The sequence below is a fragment of the Rhinopithecus roxellana genome, chromosome 10 (assembly GCF_007565055.1).
Source record: "Rhinopithecus roxellana isolate Shanxi Qingling chromosome 10, ASM756505v1, whole genome shotgun sequence".
Lineage (NCBI taxonomy): Eukaryota > Metazoa > Chordata > Mammalia > Primates > Cercopithecidae > Rhinopithecus > Rhinopithecus roxellana.
In genome coordinates, this window is record NC_044558.1 from 61,441,804 (window position 1) to 61,458,895 (window position 17,092).

A 17,092-nucleotide genomic window follows, 5' to 3' on the forward strand; every position below is an offset into this window, starting at 1 on the left:
CTTTATTCAGTCACCAAACAGTGGTGAACAAAATAAAATGATTCCTGGGCTGTCCTTCAAATAGCCTATATTAGAGTGGCTTGCCAAGGGGTTAGGGTGCTTTGCGGTGTCTTAATTAATTGGGAGATGTCATTAGTAATTTGCTACTAACAATTAAAGTCTGGTACTTTTGTGAATTTTTGCCTAAATATTTTTTTCCTAAAAAAATTTAAGCAGTTATCTTCATGCTAATGTTCTTCTCATTCACTTGTATGCTGATATGGGCAAGAGGGTCACAGTTATAGCATCTACATAGGTTGTGGGTGGCTCAGGATGGGAGTGGATGTTGTAGGCAAGTTACCTGTCTCTCAGGTTGTGGGGGAAAAGCAAACTGAAAAAAATTGCTGCTTTAACCTGGTGGCTTTTCAAATTTTTTGACCTGTCTCATGTTCCCATCACATTTTATGGTATGATGTATGTATATGACACATTTGTGTATATACATAAAATATAAAAGAAACTAAAGCTTCACAAAGCATTATTTATACTTGCTATTTGCAATGAATTCTGGTATCTTCTATTCTATTTTAATCTGCTCGTTTTCATTTAAAATAGAGTTAATTTTGACTCATTAAATTGATTCTACGACCAGAGGTTTGGAAAACATTGCTCAACCAAACTCAACTAAATATGAAGGGGAGGCTGGAAGACTGCTCCACTTTTCCAAGCTTGCCTTATCAGCGATGGAGTGTCAGGGTGAAGTCTGAGGGCCCAGTAGCGGAAAGGTGTGGGCGGTCTAGTCTTTCTCTTTTCCAGATGAGGGGAGGTTTCAGCCTTGTTGACTCAGGTTCTCTCCTCAGAGCTCCATGAACCTGCCTCCAGACAAGGCCCGGCTTCTGCGGCAGTATGACAATGAGAAGAAGTGGGATTTGATCTGTGACCAGGTATGGGGTTTCGGAAAGAGGAGGGAGGTGGGGAGTTGTGTCTTGGGCTGGCTAAGGCTGTGGGGCCAAAGGCATTGAGTACAGCTCTGGGTCCCTTGAGGAACCCTGCATTATGTTTATAATAAGCTTGGCCTCATCTGTGTTCACTTTCTTTTCCAAGAAGATTATCATAACAGAGACAGAACTAGCAGGCCAAGTTCTCCTCTAGCTCCCACAAAGAGCTGTCTTGATTTCTTCTAATGGGCAATAGTATAAGGGGGTTTGTGTAGATCGGGGTATAGGATTGGCTGTGCAGGTTCAGGGCTATGCCTGGCAGGGTGCTCAAAGGACTGTTGATCTCTCACTCTGTCTTAGCCCTGGCAAATAGCAGGGTCTTTCTCATTATCTCGGGGCCTCTAGGAATGAGAAGCCCCAGGCTCTAGTCTTTTGTTCCCAAATCTCAGAAGAGTCAAGGTCTGAAAACTCTCCCTACATGAACTGTGTTGAAAGCTAGAAGAGAATAGAAATCATTACTTTGCTCAGAGTTGAGAATCTTCTAACACATATGACCTGGCTCTTTCCCTTGCATGCATTTGAAGATCATGAGTCACAAGTCTGTGAACTCAGACAGGCCTGTATGCAGGGCTGGGAGAGTTGCCTTTTACCTTTTTACATCTTGGTAGAGATGGAAGTATCTGGCAGTGTGGGTAGTGTGTTTACCCAGCACTTTGCCATGTACAGTTTTATTACTTCTTTTCAGGCTCTGGGTGAAATAATAATAGGTAATGTTTATTATTTCATTGAGTTGGACCATTCAAGGAATGGATATTCATTGAATATCCATTGTTATGGACCAAGTACTCAACACACTGAAATACCTCATTTAGTCGTCACAGAACCCTCTGAGGAAGACAGTGTTGGCATTTTACAGATGAAGAACCCAAGGCTCAGTAACTTGCCTAATGCTAGTAGGTGATGAAGCCAGGGCTGAGCTCAGGCAAGCAGATGCCAAGTCTGTGCTAACTGTTCTGTTCCACTGCCTCCCCAGGTCATGCTGCTTGACATAAGCTAGGAGTATGCTTCAGAGATCTTAGTCCAAGTCCCATCTCCACCAAAGGTCCATTTCCTTGTGCTCTGCATTAAGAGGAGTTGGTTAGCACCTGCTTGGGGTTTGGAGAATAGTAACCTTTTGGTATTGAGGTTCTTTAATTGATGATCTCTCAGTCTTTTCTAGGTCAATTTCAGCTGTTTCTCAGACCTTTCGTTTTTTTCTTTCATTTGTTTTTAGGTCCTATTCTCTAACACTGTATCATTCTCCTGGATATTTTTCAGCCCCTCCACCTACCAGCTCTTCAGATATCTTGGTGGTGGCAGCCCTAATAGGACCAGAATGCAAAGGGGTACTCCCTGAGTTTCTTTTTGGGTCAGATGAAGGGGTTGGGCCAAAGTAGGGTGTGGTCCCAGGCTCTGTAGAAGGGAATCGAGGGATGACCTTGCTGAACGCAGCCTTCAGTATTTGAGGTTGCTTTGGATTGCTGGGGTCTGGGCAAGGAGCAGTGTTTGCAGCCCTGAGCTGTGTCAGCTCAGCAAAACCATTCCAGTCCCAACCGCAGAGTTCATTGCTGAGAAAGTTGGATTCTATAAGGCCAAGCTCCTCTCCCCTTGGCATTCCTAACCCATATCCATTAGTTGGCCAGGCAGTGAACAGCATTTCCCAATCATATCTTTTTTTTCTTTTTTTTCTTAGAGAGGGATCACACTCTGTTGCCCAGGCTGGAGTGCAATGGCATGATCATATCTTACTGTAGCCTCAATTTCCTGGGCTCAAGGGATCCTCCCACCTCAGCCTAAGTAGCCAGGGCTACAGGCATGTGGTAGCCACCATGCCTGGCTAATTTTTTAAAGTGTTTTTGTAGAGACAGAGTCTTTCTATGTTATCCAGACTATTCTGAAACTCCTGGCCTCAAGCAGTCTTCCTGCCTCGGCCTCCTAAGCCCAATCAATTATGTCTTTGTTTTGGGTGCTGTTCACAACTCTGTAATCTCCAATATCTTTGTAGCAAGCAGCACACTTTAAAAATACTTTTTGACATAGAAAAACGTTTTAGGCTCAGGGAGCACTAATTGGAGAAGGAGGAGATGGCAACAGATGGCAACACCTGGGGATAAGTCAAGGAAGGTAACCTCAAGTTTAGGTGATGTCTAGAGCCAGGTGACAACTTGAAGAGGCTGAGTCCCCTCACACTGAACACTATGAGTGCTCTTCTTCCTCAGTGCCCTCCTCAGGTCTCTGGTTGTCTTTGTGGATACGCATATGCATGTTTCCGTTACAGGAACGATTCCAGGTGAAGAATCCTCCCCACACTTACATTCAGAAACTCCAGAGCTTCTTGGACCCCAGTGTAACTCGGAAGGTGAAGTATGAGGCAGAGAGGCCCCGTCTTGCCACCCTTTATAGTCCTGTGGGGTTTGGGGGCAAACCCTTTGAGTTGGATATTGGACATCTGTTTCTGAGCATTGGGAGCTGGATTTCAGGGTTCTGTGGCCAGGGGCCTGGAATGGCTGGCCAGTAATGGAGGGAAAATCTATAACTGCCCTCTTGTATTCCTCTCCTTTTCTACCCTTTTTTACAGAAGTTCAGGAGGAGGGTGCAGGAGTCAACCAAAGTACTAAGGGAGCTGGAGATCTCTCTTCGCACCAACCACATTGGGTGAGTTGGATTGGCCGCAGTAGCCTCTTCACCTGGCCCCAGGCTGTTGGCTGGGCACATAGGATCTGGTATCCTCTGGGGATGGTGTTCCTGTTCATCTTCCCTGCCGTGGGGCAGAGTTGCCCCTTGAATGGCTTCTGGCTCCCCAGAGCTTTGGACTGTTTCTTTTCTGACTTTTCTGCCCCCTCAGCTCTGCCAGCTGCTGACTAGATGTTTCTGGCAAGCTTGAGGCCTCTCCTGGGGTCCTCCGCCTGTGGCTTTGAGTGGAAGACATTCCCACAGCAGTTGAGACTGGAGTCTGCCTGTGGCCTGGTGCTGGGCCAAGCGAGGCCCAGAGAAGGCTGAGGGTGGGGGGAACATACTGTATTGGGTAGCTGAGACCTACTTCCCATTCTGTGACTATTTGGACTTTTTGGTGCCTGGGAGAAGATAATCTTAGTTCACGAGCAGAAGAAGCTTCCTTGAGCACCAGGAAAGATGTAAGGCAATGGGGGCCAGGAGCTGAATGTTTTCTATATTCACAGACTGTGGTGCTTCCAACCCATTGATAGGGCCCTTAGGAACTGTGTGAGTCTTTTTTTTCCCGTCCCTGAGTGGGAAACCAGGAATTGCTGAACAAGCAAAAGGCTAATGTGTGAGGTACAGTGAAAGAGGGTATTGGCCTCAGTGTTACGAAACTGTAATCAGCAAAGATATATGAAAGTGAGAGAGAGAGAAAGTGTGTATATGTGTGCATATGTGTGCTCATGCAAAAGGACAGTGAGGGACATGTGATGTAGAACTGCAGGCAGGGGTACAGACCTGATGGAGGGCCTGGCACAAATGTCCAGTGCTTATAAGTGAGCAGTGGAGGCCCGGGTGGGGGTGGGGTGCCCAGGCTTCCTGACAGTGGGGTAGAGACAGCCAAATGACATCATCAGCCTTTCCCCTCCTGTCGTAGCAGCAGCCCTCATCCACCCCCAGGGCAAGCCTTCCCGGGGTTCTTTAGAGGGAGAGGACACCTGTGTGTGTAGTCAGTTATAGCAGCAATCACAAGGGAAACAGCACAGGAGAGAACAGGAAAGGGATGGTTCCTGGCCTCAGTAACTGTGCTCTGGTGGCCCAAGTATGGCATCTGTAACTCATCTGTGAATCAGACATTGAAAGCCAAGCCACTGAGAAAGGTGTGGCCAAGCCTCTTCCTTTGTTTGGTGAATCCTTCACGGAAGGACAAAGTGGCAGGGGCTGCTTAGTACCCTTGTATGTGAGGGCAAGAATGACACCAATGGCAACCCTGAGTGCTACCTGCCACCCTAAGCCACCTGCCACTCTGCATTCCTCCACAGGTCCCTTCTGTCACTCTCAGCTCTTCTGTCTTCTTTTTGTTTGTTTTTAAAGACAGGGTCTTGCTCTGTTCCCCAGGATGAAGTACAGCGACGTGATCATGACTCACAGAAGCTTCAGCTTCCAGGGCTCAAGGGACCCTCCTATCCTAGCCTCCCAAGTAGCTGGGAACACAGGCACACACCCATGCCTGCCCATTTTATTTTATTTATTTATTTATATTTTGAGACGGAGTCTAGCTCTGTCGCCCAGGTGCGATCTTGGCTCACTGCAACCTCTGCCTCCCAGGCTCAAGCCATTCTGCCTCTGCCTCCGAAATAACTGGGACTACAGGCGTGTGCCACCACACCCAGCTAATGTTTGTATTTTTAGTAGAGACGGGGTTTTGCCATGTTGGCCAGGCTGGTCTCAAACTCATGGGCTCAAGTGATCTGCCTGTCTTGGCCTTCCAAAGTGCTGAGATTATAGATGTGAGCCACTGTGCCTGGCCTGCCTGGCCATTAAAAAAAAATTTTTTTTTAGTAGAGACAGAGTCTAGCCTTGTTGCCTGGGCTGGTCTTGAACTCCTAGGCTCAAGTGATCTCCTTAAGAATCCCAAAGTGGAGCCACTAGTACCCAGCCTTGTTTTCTTGATTAAGTCTTGCTGTAGTCATCTGAGGATGGGGGTGTGCTTTCACTGGGAGAAGGCCACAGAGCAGTTTATGACAGTCCCTGCTGCCTGCCCCCTCTACCTGGTGCCTGCCCCTCTGGCAGCTGGCCAGGAGCTAGGTCCAAAGCAGCATGGTTCCCAGGCCTGGGGCCTCTTGGCAGTTGGCATACAAGTTAGAGGTCCTGGATGTGGTCCTTTGTTCCCAGAGAATAGCTCAGTGCCTGGCATTTTAGGCATGCCTGCCATCTGAACTGCAGCTTCTCTGGGTAGAGTTATGTGGAAGGATTCTTCCTGGATTTCTGGGAAGCGTTTGTCAGATTGTGGGTGCTTCAGGGTGGAAGGAACCCAGGGCAAGTTGGGGAGAGGAGGATCCTGCTTTGGTCACAGCCTGATCAGCCCCAGGGCTTGCAGAAGTTGGGTGTGCAGGAGCAGCAGATGGGAACTCAGGTTCTGGAGAGGGACAAGGCTGGGAAGTGGGATTCCAGAGCCTCTCCAGCTCCTCTTTCCCTGGTTTGTATTGGTTTCTGTGCCTTGCCTAAGCACCCTTTAACCTCTCCTCAGTGTCAAGATCCCGAAATAGCAGTATAGACTCAGACAGGAAATGAGAAGGGGGTGGAGAGCTGGAGAGCAGACAGACAGGAAACGGGAGGCCTGTTGGCCCCCAGAGAGGAAGCTAACTTCAGGCAGCTCCGGTGTCAGTCAGCTTCAGCCAGAGCCTGCTGCCAAATCTCAGCTGGGCCTGGTGTTGTAGCTCCAGAGTCTCGCCGTAGCTTAGGGTGTGGCTGGCCAACATGGCGCTGGTTTTCTAGCTGTTGGGGAGAAGAGGCCCCGCACGGCAGTTTGGGCAGAGCTTTCCTATAAAGACCCCCAGAAATTCTGAAGGAGTAGAGCACTCTAGATTAGGGTTTCAACCTGAGCGTTTTATGTTTCTGCTATGGAATGAACTTGTCATATAACAGTTTCCCAGATTTGCCCTTGACTTTCATTCCAGGAATATCTCAGCCCAAAAGGACTGAAAGCAGAAGGGAAAATAATGCCCTGGGATATGGTCCCTAGGTGCTTTGTTGTCTACCTTCCTGGCTGAGGGGGGCGCACGTCCTCAGGTTGACTCGGAGTGGTCATAGACATCCTGGAGTTCCTGATCATCCCCCATGCTTTTTCTGGTTCTGCCAAACTCAACATGACTACATACAGAACTCCTATACATCTCTGTCTGCTCACTGCTTTCCAAAACTCCTCTCCTTAAACTTGGTAGAGAGTGCTTTGCCCCAGGATACTTCTGTTCCAGAGCTCTCCTTGACTCTTCCTGCTGGTGTCTTGAGAGGCTTCAGTCAGGTTGGAGACTTGCTGGCTTCGGTCAAGCACAACTCTGCACACGGGCCTGTGGTAAATGCTCTTGATACTTCCTAAATTCTTCCAACAAACACTGAGCAAGGACATGTGGAGGGATGCAGAAAATAATTGAGCCAGGGTCTGGCCCTTAAAGAGGGAGTACTTGAGAGCTTGTTTGTCTAAAGCACCTTCGTGATAAAGCAAGTGGTATTAGAAGGGCCTGTACTTTCCCCATCCCTGGCTTCCCTGCCTAGGGGAAGTCCATGACCATGGATGGGTCTGTCATGGGTTTTGATCTTCAGAATTTTCCTAGCCTGGTGCTGGGTTCCAGGAGGAGGAGGTGTTGGATCAGAGGCATGTTACCCTCCTTATCCTTGACTCACTTTAGCAGACCCCTTCCACTGTGTTTCCTTTATCTGCAGGTGGGTGCGGGAGTTTCTGAATGATGAAAACAAAGGCCTGGATGTGCTGGTGGATTACCTGTCCTTTGCCCAGTGTTCTGTCATGTGAGTACCACCCCGGGGCTAAGGTTGGGGACCAGTTGGGGGAGGACATAGTTCTATTCTACTTTGATAAGGAAGGGTGAGAGTTCAACAATGAAGATGGAAATGGGAATCCTGGACAGGAGGGAGTAGCCCAAGCAGTGGTGTGGAAGTAGGCAGGCAAGCCCAGAGATGTCTGGGGATCAGTGAAGAATGGCACTAGGCTGGAGTAGAAGATAAGATGCATTTTGGAGAACAGGAGAGAGAGATGGAAAGGGAGCTTGGAATCAGAACCCAAGGCATCCAAATGCCAAGCTGTGAGCAATCCAGGGAAGTGTCCTGGCTTCTGGTAGAGATGCCTTGGTGGGATCCATTCATCTTTGCAGAGTTGAGTCTTCCAGAAGCAACTTTGGGTTTCCAGACGTGAGAGGGTTACTCCAGGTCATTGTTGAAGAACCCAGGAACAGTGAGCATGACCTTTTGAGCTGGATAGAAAAATGAAGTATTCAGGAGTCTTTTTCTAGCAGGCTTGGGGGCTTGGAGGCAGCCAGAAGTGAGCACAGAAAAGGTGGCCTGGTGTAGTAGAAGGAATGAGAGCTCTTGAGTCAGACAAAGCTGAGTTTGGGTCTCAGTTCTGTTATTTACTATCTGTATGACTTCAAAGCAAGTTTTTAATCTTATTCTATGAAAGGAGATCCACATTCCAGGGTTGTTGTGAAAATTAGATGATGACGTGTTAAAACAGTATTATTTGGAACATACTAGGTCTGTATTGTGGTAGCAGATCTACTGTTAATTTCATTATTATTATTTAAAGTGGCATACCCTACCACAATTACCTGAATATATGGAATTACATAATAAACATAATGACCAACACATTTAGACTTATACCTAGGACAGGTCAGCGTTAGGGAGACCAGTCTTCCCGGTTTGCCCATGACTGTCCCTAGTTTTCCCCGGTGTCCCAGGAAACTCCTCCAGGACTCAGCCCTAACATTTTTTTGAGACAGGGTCTTGCTCAGTTGCCCGGGCTGGAGTGCAGTGGCACAATCTTGGCTCACTGCAGGCTTGACTTCCTGGGCTCAAGCAGTCCTCCTGCCTCAGTCCTGCCTCGGTCCTGCCTGAGCCCTGCTGAGTAGCTGGGACCACAGGTGTACACCACCATGCTTAGCTAACTTTTTGTGTGTTTTTAGTAGGGATGGGGTTTCACTATGCTGCCCAGGCTGGCCTCGAACTCCTGGGCTCAAGCAATCCAGCTTGCCTTGGCCTTCCAAAGTGCTGGGATTGCAGGTGTGAGCCACTGCTCCCAACCAGCTTCTACTTTTCTAACTACTGTCCTTGCCCCCTTGGCCATTCTTCTTTGTCCAGCAGGTCTTCAGAGTCATCTCCTTAGGAATTTGAACTGATGCTTCTACATTCAGTGCCTCTCTCACCTTTTCCAGGTTATCCTCTGTTAAAGCCAAGAGTGGCCCACTTTCATTCTTGTCTCAGCAGAAGTCATACCTCGTGTGATTCTCCTCTCTCTTAAAAAAATTCTTTTTATAGAAAGAAATAACATTTGATGAAATAATTTTTCTTTAAAAATTCAGAGCTTTTATAGTGAAAAATGTAGCTCATTTTTCCAAATAAGCCTATCTCTCTTACTTGAAAAGCAAACAAATTCCAGCTGCCCTAAACCAAGGGTACCCTGGAACCTCAGTATTGTAGTGTCCATGGCAGTACCTTTGACTCTGTTTTTAAAAAAGAAGGACTCTGTGTGGGGGAGAGAGTGTGTGTTTTGGAAAGGATTGAGAGGGAAAGGGTGAGGCCAAATAGAGTTTGAGCGAAGATACTTGTTTGTAAACTGCATATACCAGTACAAGAGGATACAGTGTTGTTGCTGATGGAGTCAGCAAGCTGTTTCCCTGTCAGGAGATTCCTCTGATGTCTACTTGAGAGCCCCATTAAACACCTCCTGATCACGAGGACACTAAAGCCTGCTCCCACTTCCTTTGGAATATTCTGACATCTGTAGATATCCCTTCCTATTCCAGAAAGCCTCAACCTCTGTGCCTTTGACCCCATATCTGAGCAGAATGCTTCTTGGGGGAGAAGAACCTGTAGGAGATGCTCCCTTAGTCTTTAATGACCTACATGGAGGAAGAAGACAAGAAGGAGAGAGACGGTTTCTCAGAGGGGTATATCCTGAAGTGAGGATGTATAAGAGAGGAGTCTCTGTGAGTTTGTGATCTTGGCCATCTTCTTTGTCCTGGCCACACTGACAAACTGCTGACGGTTGACTGGGCGCAGTGGCTCACACGTAATCCCAGAGCTTTGGGAGGCCAAGATGAGAGATCGCTTGAGCCCAGGAGTTTTAAGACCAGCCTGCGCAACATAGCAAGACTCCATCTCTACAAGAAAATTTTAAAAAATTAGCCAGGCATGGTGGCACGCACCTATAGTCCCAGCTACTCGGGAGGCTGAGGCGGGAGGATTGCTTAAGCCCAGGAGTTAGAGGTTACAGTGAGCCACGACTGTTCCACTGCATTCCATCCTGGGCCACAGAGTGAACCCCTTTCTCTTAAAAAAAAAAAAAATAATAATAATAATAATTGCTGATGGTGGAAGACATCTGGTTCCAGGATCAGGAAGTGACAAACCATTCAACTCCTGCAGAGGCTAGACTACAGGACCCTGGTCCACAATCTCAACTTATAATTTCTTCCCCTAGGGCAACTGAAGCCCAGGGAGCCTGTATGCCTGAAAAACCTAGAAACCTCAAGTAACCAGAACCATAGAGAACCTGGTCATTAAAACCCAGTGCTAAGATGGGGCAGTGGTGCTCCTCCAAACAATAAAGGACTGTCCCACTCTGGGTTTGCCAGAACCCCCTTTCCTTTCCATTCAGTCCTGCCATCCACAATCAACTGGACTCCTTCAAGGCACTGAAAGGCCCTTTGGTTGCTGGCATTTGCCAACTAGCAAGACCTGCAGTTGGCCCATTCCCCACCATTCCCTCTATGGGGCAGATTCTTCATGGGGGGCCACAGCTTCCTAGAGATGTTCCATCTAAGCTGAGAATGCAGAAAGACTGCCAGCTCCTGAGTGGCCCATGGGGAGGACACTCCTCCTGGAGTTTCCTGGCCAGTGGGGAGCAAAGGAGTTGGCCTCCATCAGCTTCCCATCTCCTTAGACTCCCCTCCTGGTTGCTGCCTGTGCTTCTTCTGCCGCTGTTCTGTGTTAGTGGCTCTTCCAGCTAGGATCAGGTCTCTGCTGCCCAGTTCTGCTTTTTCTCCTTGCTACCCCTGCTTCTTGTTGCCCTGGAGGCCTGAAGGGTGGGGATGGGCTCGCGGGGGGCCTTGGCACTGAATTTCTCCTGCGTATGTGCCTGTGTGTGCGCACGTGTGTCCTTTCATGCTCCAGGTTTGACTTTGAGGGTCTGGAGAGTGGTGACGATGGTGCATTTGACAAACTCCGGTCCTGGAGCAGGTCCATCGAGGACCTGCAGCCACCCAGCGCCCTGTCGGCCCCCTTCACCAACAGCCTCGCTCGCTCTGCGCGCCAGTCTGTGCTCCGGTATGTGTGCTCTTGCTCTGCCCGCCTGCCTCCCACCCTACCCTTCAGTGCAGGTCTCAGGTTCAGCGGTAAGTGCTCATGCTCCTCCCTCCACTCTTGCTTCCAGGCTCAGCTCTCTTGCCCTCTGCCTGCCAGTCTGTCTCTGGTCTGTCCTCTCTGTCTCCTTGACTCTGCCCAGCGGTCTGTCCTGGGTAAGTACATGGTCTCAGCTGCACTCACCCCACGTGGGGTTCCAGCTCTCCCCACTCCTCACCCCTCTCTGGGGGGGACCTTCATTCCTCACTCACACTCTGCCATTCCTCCTGGGTCTCTTGAGCAGGGCACATCTCATATAGGTCCATGGCCTTCACTGGGTGATCCAGCTCCTACCCTCATTCTGTTTCCCTGTAGTTCTTCACTCTGCCCCTTCAGCTACTTGGAGACCAGCTCCCACCCAACCTGGCTGCCCCTCGCATTCCCTTCACCTCTTCTTTCAGGCCTTTTCTCTGTAAGGGTGCAACGTGCTCATTTGTTTGTCTGCGGTGTCTAAAAAGCTGTCCTGCCTGGAGGTAGGCGGATGGACTGGATGACTTCTCAGAGCCCTTTCTTACTCTGAGAGGCTTTCCTTTGGGTCCAATGGCCCTTTCCTTGGTTTCTATCTCTCTTGTGGCCATGCTTTTCTCCTAGTCTCCTTTGGGTTGTGTCCCTTGGACACTGTTGATTATTCTTGTCATGCATGAGCAGATACTACAGTGTCTCCTCCCTTTTCCATGAAACATCACTGAGAGGTTGGAGGGGTGGTGCAAAGCCAGACATAGCCCTGTGGCCCCACTAAAGCCTTTGGGGGTCAGCTCTGCCTTTTCTGTGATACAGAAGTGGGATGGGAGCCACGATGCTCTTGTCCCACAGATTGTGCAGAAGGTGCAGCAACTGGAAGTGGGTGGAGGGAATGCTCAGATGACTGTGTCTCTGGACCCATCTCAGGGCCTAGGAAGGCCTACACAACTACTACTTGTATTTTGAAGGATCTCTAGGGTTGGGGCACTGGTTATAAAGCCGGGATCCTGAGTAGTTGCTGATAAAGCCCTACTGAAGGAGGTGAAAACAGGCTGACCACTCTACCTCCTGCACGCTCTCCCTCTTGGCTGTTAGTACAAGGTGCTATTCCCCATTTTTTGCCACTGCTAAGGAGCAGCCTGCTCTCTGGGTGATGGTGAGTGCCCCTAGATGCTTCACTGGCACCCTCAGCTCCCACCTGACTGCCTGGCCCATCTCCCCAGGTATAGCACTCTCCCTGGGCGCAGGGCCCTGAAGAACTCCCGCCTAGTGAGCCAGAAGGATGATGTCCACGTCTGTATCCTTTGTCTCAGAGCCATCATGAACTATCAGGTAAGGGGGAACCACTAGTCATGGGTGCTCTACCTCTTCTGCCTCATCTGCAAAACCAGGAGAGCTAGGAGGGCACCAGCTTATAAAAGACAGGTTTGCTGGTGGGCCTGTGGTCAAGGAGATTGGCTGGGCTCTCTCTTTCCCACCATCAAGGTCCCCTCCTTCTGTCCTTTCTCTTGTAGTACGGATTCAACCTGGTCATGTCCCACCCCCATGCTGTCAATGAGATTGCACTTAGCCTCAATAACAAGAATCCAAGGTGAGTTCCTTCCCTCCCCTTTCCTCCTCACTCTGTTCAGGGCTCTGGATATCTGTATTCCATGTATTCCTGACAAGTCCTGCCTAGCCTTGGAGTCCTGTCAGAGCCTTGGTTTGGACCCCCCACCTCTGCTGAAGGAGAAGTATCCCTGGCTCTCCTCTAGTCTACACAGCTTAGTAAGGGAGCAAGTCCTCTTTCTCCCACCTCTGTCCTCACCACTGAGGCTTTCTCCACTCTCCAAAAGGACTTACCCAGCCAGCGAAGTGAGCTGTGTAGTTGTCAGGATGGGGAGCTAGGGTGTTAATTTTTCTTCTTCACCCCTTAGGACCAAAGCCCTTGTCTTAGAGCTTCTGGCAGCTGTGTGTTTGGTGCGAGGAGGTCACGAAATCATCCTTGCTGCCTTTGACAATTTCAAAGAGGTCAGTCTTTTGGCTTTGCGTGTGTGTGTGTGTGTTTGCAGGGGAGAAGGCAGGGAGCCAGGTAGGTAAGCACCATTTCCTGTGATCTGCAATGCTTTTTAACATTCCAGTGCTTGGCTGAGCAACCTCTCTCCTGAACTCCCACTGTTTTTAATACCAGAACTTTAGTCTTACTAGATCTTCGGGCCAAGAAACCTCCTGATTGGCCAGCTAAAGATACCCTCAGCTAACTGAGGGCTATAGTCTAATGGTCCTAGTTGGGTCCTGCATCCAGATCACCTAAGGAGCTTGTTAAAAGTACAGATCCCTGTGCTCTAGTTCAGACCCATTAGAGGCCTGAGTATATGTACTTAAGTGACACCCCAGATGGGAATCTGATGCAGTGAACCCGTTGGTAGAACCCAAAGCACATGTGTTTGAAATGGGAGGAGTAGGTAAGCAAGGATGTCTCCTGGGTTGTTGGCTGTTATTGGTGAGGAAAGAAGGAACTCCTTTGTGGCATTTGCCCCAGCCCCTGGGCCTGCCTCTGAAACCCCTATCTACTTGAACACAGGATTCTTCGACATCCAGCCACAGCTGGTGGTCCCACCCCTTCCTCTTCTTTGGACCTCTTCCCTTGCATCCATTGTTCAAGCCAGGAAATGGCTCTTCCTCCTTGAAGCCCAGAGGCTCAGAGGAGCCTCTAGACCCCTCTCAGAGAGGGCTTTCCTGTACACTGGCCCTTCCTCTGCATCCCCACTAGGACTGCAGCCTCCTGTCTTAGCCATGGCCTTCCTCCCTTCCTCCTTCTTTCCCTCCTCCTTTTAGTAACTTGGCAGCATCATATCCCTGTGTTTCTTCTTGACCTATCCCCAGAGGCACCTAAAGCCCAGCTTAAGGGCACAGGCTTTACTGAATTCCCTCAGTAGTTTGGTGGGGGCCACAGACCCAGAGCCACATTGTAGTTCCCAGTTTTCTTTCTTTTTTGAGATGGAGTCTCACTCTGTGGCCAGGCTGGAGTGCAGTGGCATAATCTCAGCTTGCCGCAACTTCCACCTCCTGGGTTCAAGCAATTCTCCTGCCTCTGCCTCCCAAGTAGCTGGGACTACAGGCATATGCCCGGCTAATTTTTGTATTTTTAGTAGAGATGGGGTTTCACCATGTTGCCCAGGCTGTTTTTGAACTCCTCACCTCAGGTAATCTGTCCATCTTGGCCTCCCAAAGTGCTGGGGTTATAGGCATGAGCCACCGCGCCCGGCCCCAGGTTTTCTTTTATAGTGTCCAGAATGCTCTATTTCATATATAGAGTTGTGGTTAAGCTTGGTCTGAACCAGTCCTTTGCCATGATGTTCCTGGGAGCCAGAGCACAGGGGCTTGGGTTCTGCATAGAGCATTTCCTTTCACTGAGAAAGTTTGCTCATTCAGGTATGCAAGGAGCTGCACCGCTTTGAGAAGCTGATGGAATATTTCCGGAATGAGGACAGCAACATTGACTTCATGGTGAGGAACTGGGCCTGGGTCCAGCACCAGGGCTGTGTGTTCCTTGACAACAGGGGTGAGGCCAACAGTGTATCTTGATATTCCATGTAGAGCCCAGAATGATTCTATTCAGCAAATGCTTCTTGTCCACCTGCCCACCCCAGAGAGCTCTTAGAAACTTCAGGGCATCATTTGTCTATATCGGATCTATCTCCTTTTCCTCTTTTCTGTGGCCTTTTTGTCCTTGAATTGGATCCTTTTTGAGCTGCCCTCCCTTTCCTAAGCTCTTCCTCTAGCTTCTCTTCCCCTCAGTGCAGGGTCTTCGGCTAGGTAAGGTATCCTTGAGGAATACATGCTGATGTACAAAGGAAATCAGAGAGCTGTATCTTCACTTACATCTGTTTTTCATGTAATTTACTTGTCTTTATACACTGAATATTAAATGACTTTTTAAAAATTAAAATGCTCTTATTGCCCCCATAAAGGCTTAACTCTTTGACTCCCTGTAATTATCCACATGATGATGATATTCTAACAGCCGCCTATCCTCCTGGTCTCTTGGCTCTCATCTGCCCTTCCTGTTGCTGCTTCTCTGGGTCTCCTCTTCTTCAGGTGGCCTGCATGCAGTTCATCAACATCGTGGTGCACTCGGTGGAGGACATGAACTTCCGGGTCCACCTGCAGTATGAGTTTACCAAGCTGGGGCTAGAGGAGTTCCTGCAGGTGAGCTGGTTGGGGTCCTTGTAAGGTGAGGTGCATTGGGATCCGTTTAGCCATATCACAAATGATTTTTCTTTTATAAGTGCCTAGTCCTTGATGCTCCTGGGATCCTGCCTGTCTTCTGTGGCCTGGGACTCAGGACCTCTGCAGATAACTCCCCAGTCAGGCCACTCCATGGGGCGAGAATCTGACATGGCCTGCAGCAGGAACTCTTTGGGAAGTGGTGGCGAAGGGGGACGAGGACTAAGTCTTTCTCAGAAAGTTCCCCTGATGAGCTGCCTGCTCCTACAACTACTACTACTCTCTGCTCTTCCCCCAGAAGTCAAGGCACACAGAGAGCGAGAAGCTACAGGTGCAGATTCAGGCATATCTGGACAACGTGTTTGACGTCGGGGGTTTGTTGGAGGATGCTGAGACCAAGAATGTAGCCCTGGAGAAGGTGGAAGAGTTGGAGGAGCATGTGTCCCATGTAGGTGGTCTTCCTTTGCCTGCCAGAGCCACTGTTGATGGAAGCTCAAGTTACCAGGAATCCTAAGTGGACCCATTGCCTCCAGATTGAGTCCCAGGGAGGCTTTAGAACCCACCAGGGCTCTCAAGAGCATACTTAGGCCTGAGCCACTGGATCATCCACCAGTTGGAACACACACTGACCTCCAGGGCTGGGCATGTGGCGGCACTGGTCTTGAGACAGTCAGAGTGCGGCCTTTGTCTTATATCTGTTATTGAAATATAAGGGAGCCACCTGACTAAGCTGCCTTTGTGGCCTTGTGTTGAGGGGTTGGACTCAGGTCTTGACTAGGGTTCAGGCTGTGCTGAGTGCCCAGGCTTTAGGGCCAGCACAGAACCTGCCCTTCCTGTTGTGCAGCTCACAGAGAAGCTTCTGGACCTAGAGAATGAAAACATGATGCGGGTGGCAGAGCTAGAGAAGCAGCTGCTGCAGCGGGAGAAGGAGCTAGAGAGCATCAAGGTACAAGTACTCTGGGAAGGCAGTCCCTGACTGATCCTGGGCTCCAGGACCTTGGGGTTTTGCTTTTTTTCCCTGAGTCATATCAAGTTCTTTAGGATTTAGATCTTGATTCACCCTTGAGGTACTTAGGTCTGGGTGGGCTGATGATTTCACCCCATTTTTCTAGTTGGAGAGGAAAGCTGAAGCCAGTGTGAGCCAGACACACACATAAGAGGGTGGGAGCAGCTGGGGCACCCACGAGTATTCTGGAGTTCCAACCCAGCCTCCTTCTACCAGCCTGTCCCATTGATTTTTCTCCCGTCTACCCCCATGTTCCTCCCCAAGCCATGCTTAATGAGCAGGGACAGAGGGACCAGGTGCTTCGTGTATTAGGATGTCCACCAGGTATCCTAAATTGGCAGGGCAGGTGCTCTTCATATTTCATTCTCTCCTATATTCTCACCTGACTTTTTGTTCATTACAAAGTCATGTCCCCATCCTACCTTCTCTTCCAGAAGAATATATGCTGGCTGTGTTGAGCTCAATATGTATCTGCCCAGCTTCTGCTAAGCATTGTATTGGGAGCTGTGGAGGATACAGAGGTGGTTAAAACAGGGTCTTGTTTATAGGGGGCTTTCAATTGAGCCATTATACAAGGTCAAGTGAAAGTAAAACAAAATGAGGCCCAAAGGGCTATGGAGAGAGCAGCTATTTTAGACCAGTGGTAGATTAAGGAGAGTTTCACAGGGGCAGCCTTTTTCTCTGGGCTTTGAGGGGTCCATGCAGTGAGAATTGGCTGGAGCAGAGAGGACACTTCAGGGTGCCAGCAGAGGGAGGAGGCAGCTTCTGCTTGCCTCTTTTGTTTTGCTGCCTTCCAGCTTCCCCATTCCCCTACCTGGGCTTCTGCCACTCTGAGCCTCTGAGTACACTCACAGAGACCCTAGTTAAGAGAACCCTGGGTAGGAAT

General features: G+C 49.3%; 1 protein-coding gene across 7 annotated transcripts in view; it reads left to right on the forward strand.

Moving 5' to 3' along the window:
* The window catches only part of FMNL3 (formin like 3), a 62,938-nt gene that overhangs the window by 38,567 nt on the left and 7,279 nt on the right, over positions 1–17,092 (forward strand). For 3 of the 7 annotated variants that reach the window (XM_010385380.2, XM_010385381.2, XM_030938842.1), the window contains exons 2-13: positions 840–923; positions 3,235–3,315; positions 3,535–3,611; positions 7,338–7,421; positions 10,803–10,955; positions 12,215–12,323; positions 12,506–12,582; positions 12,908–13,001; positions 14,406–14,480; positions 15,072–15,182; positions 15,499–15,648; positions 16,045–16,146. In XM_010385380.2, coding sequence (XP_010383682.1) covers positions 840–923; positions 3,235–3,315; positions 3,535–3,611; positions 7,338–7,421; positions 10,803–10,955; positions 12,215–12,323; positions 12,506–12,582; positions 12,908–13,001; positions 14,406–14,480; positions 15,072–15,182; positions 15,499–15,648; positions 16,045–16,146 — 1,197 coding nt within the window. Of the gene's footprint in view, positions 1–745; positions 765–839; positions 924–3,234; positions 3,316–3,534; positions 3,612–7,337; positions 7,422–10,802; positions 10,956–12,214; positions 12,324–12,505; positions 12,583–12,907; positions 13,002–14,405; positions 14,481–15,071; positions 15,183–15,498; positions 15,649–16,044; positions 16,147–17,092 lie in introns of those variants that run through there. The other 4 variants (XM_010385382.2, XM_010385383.2, XM_030938843.1 and 1 more) reach the window with 3 other exon arrangements.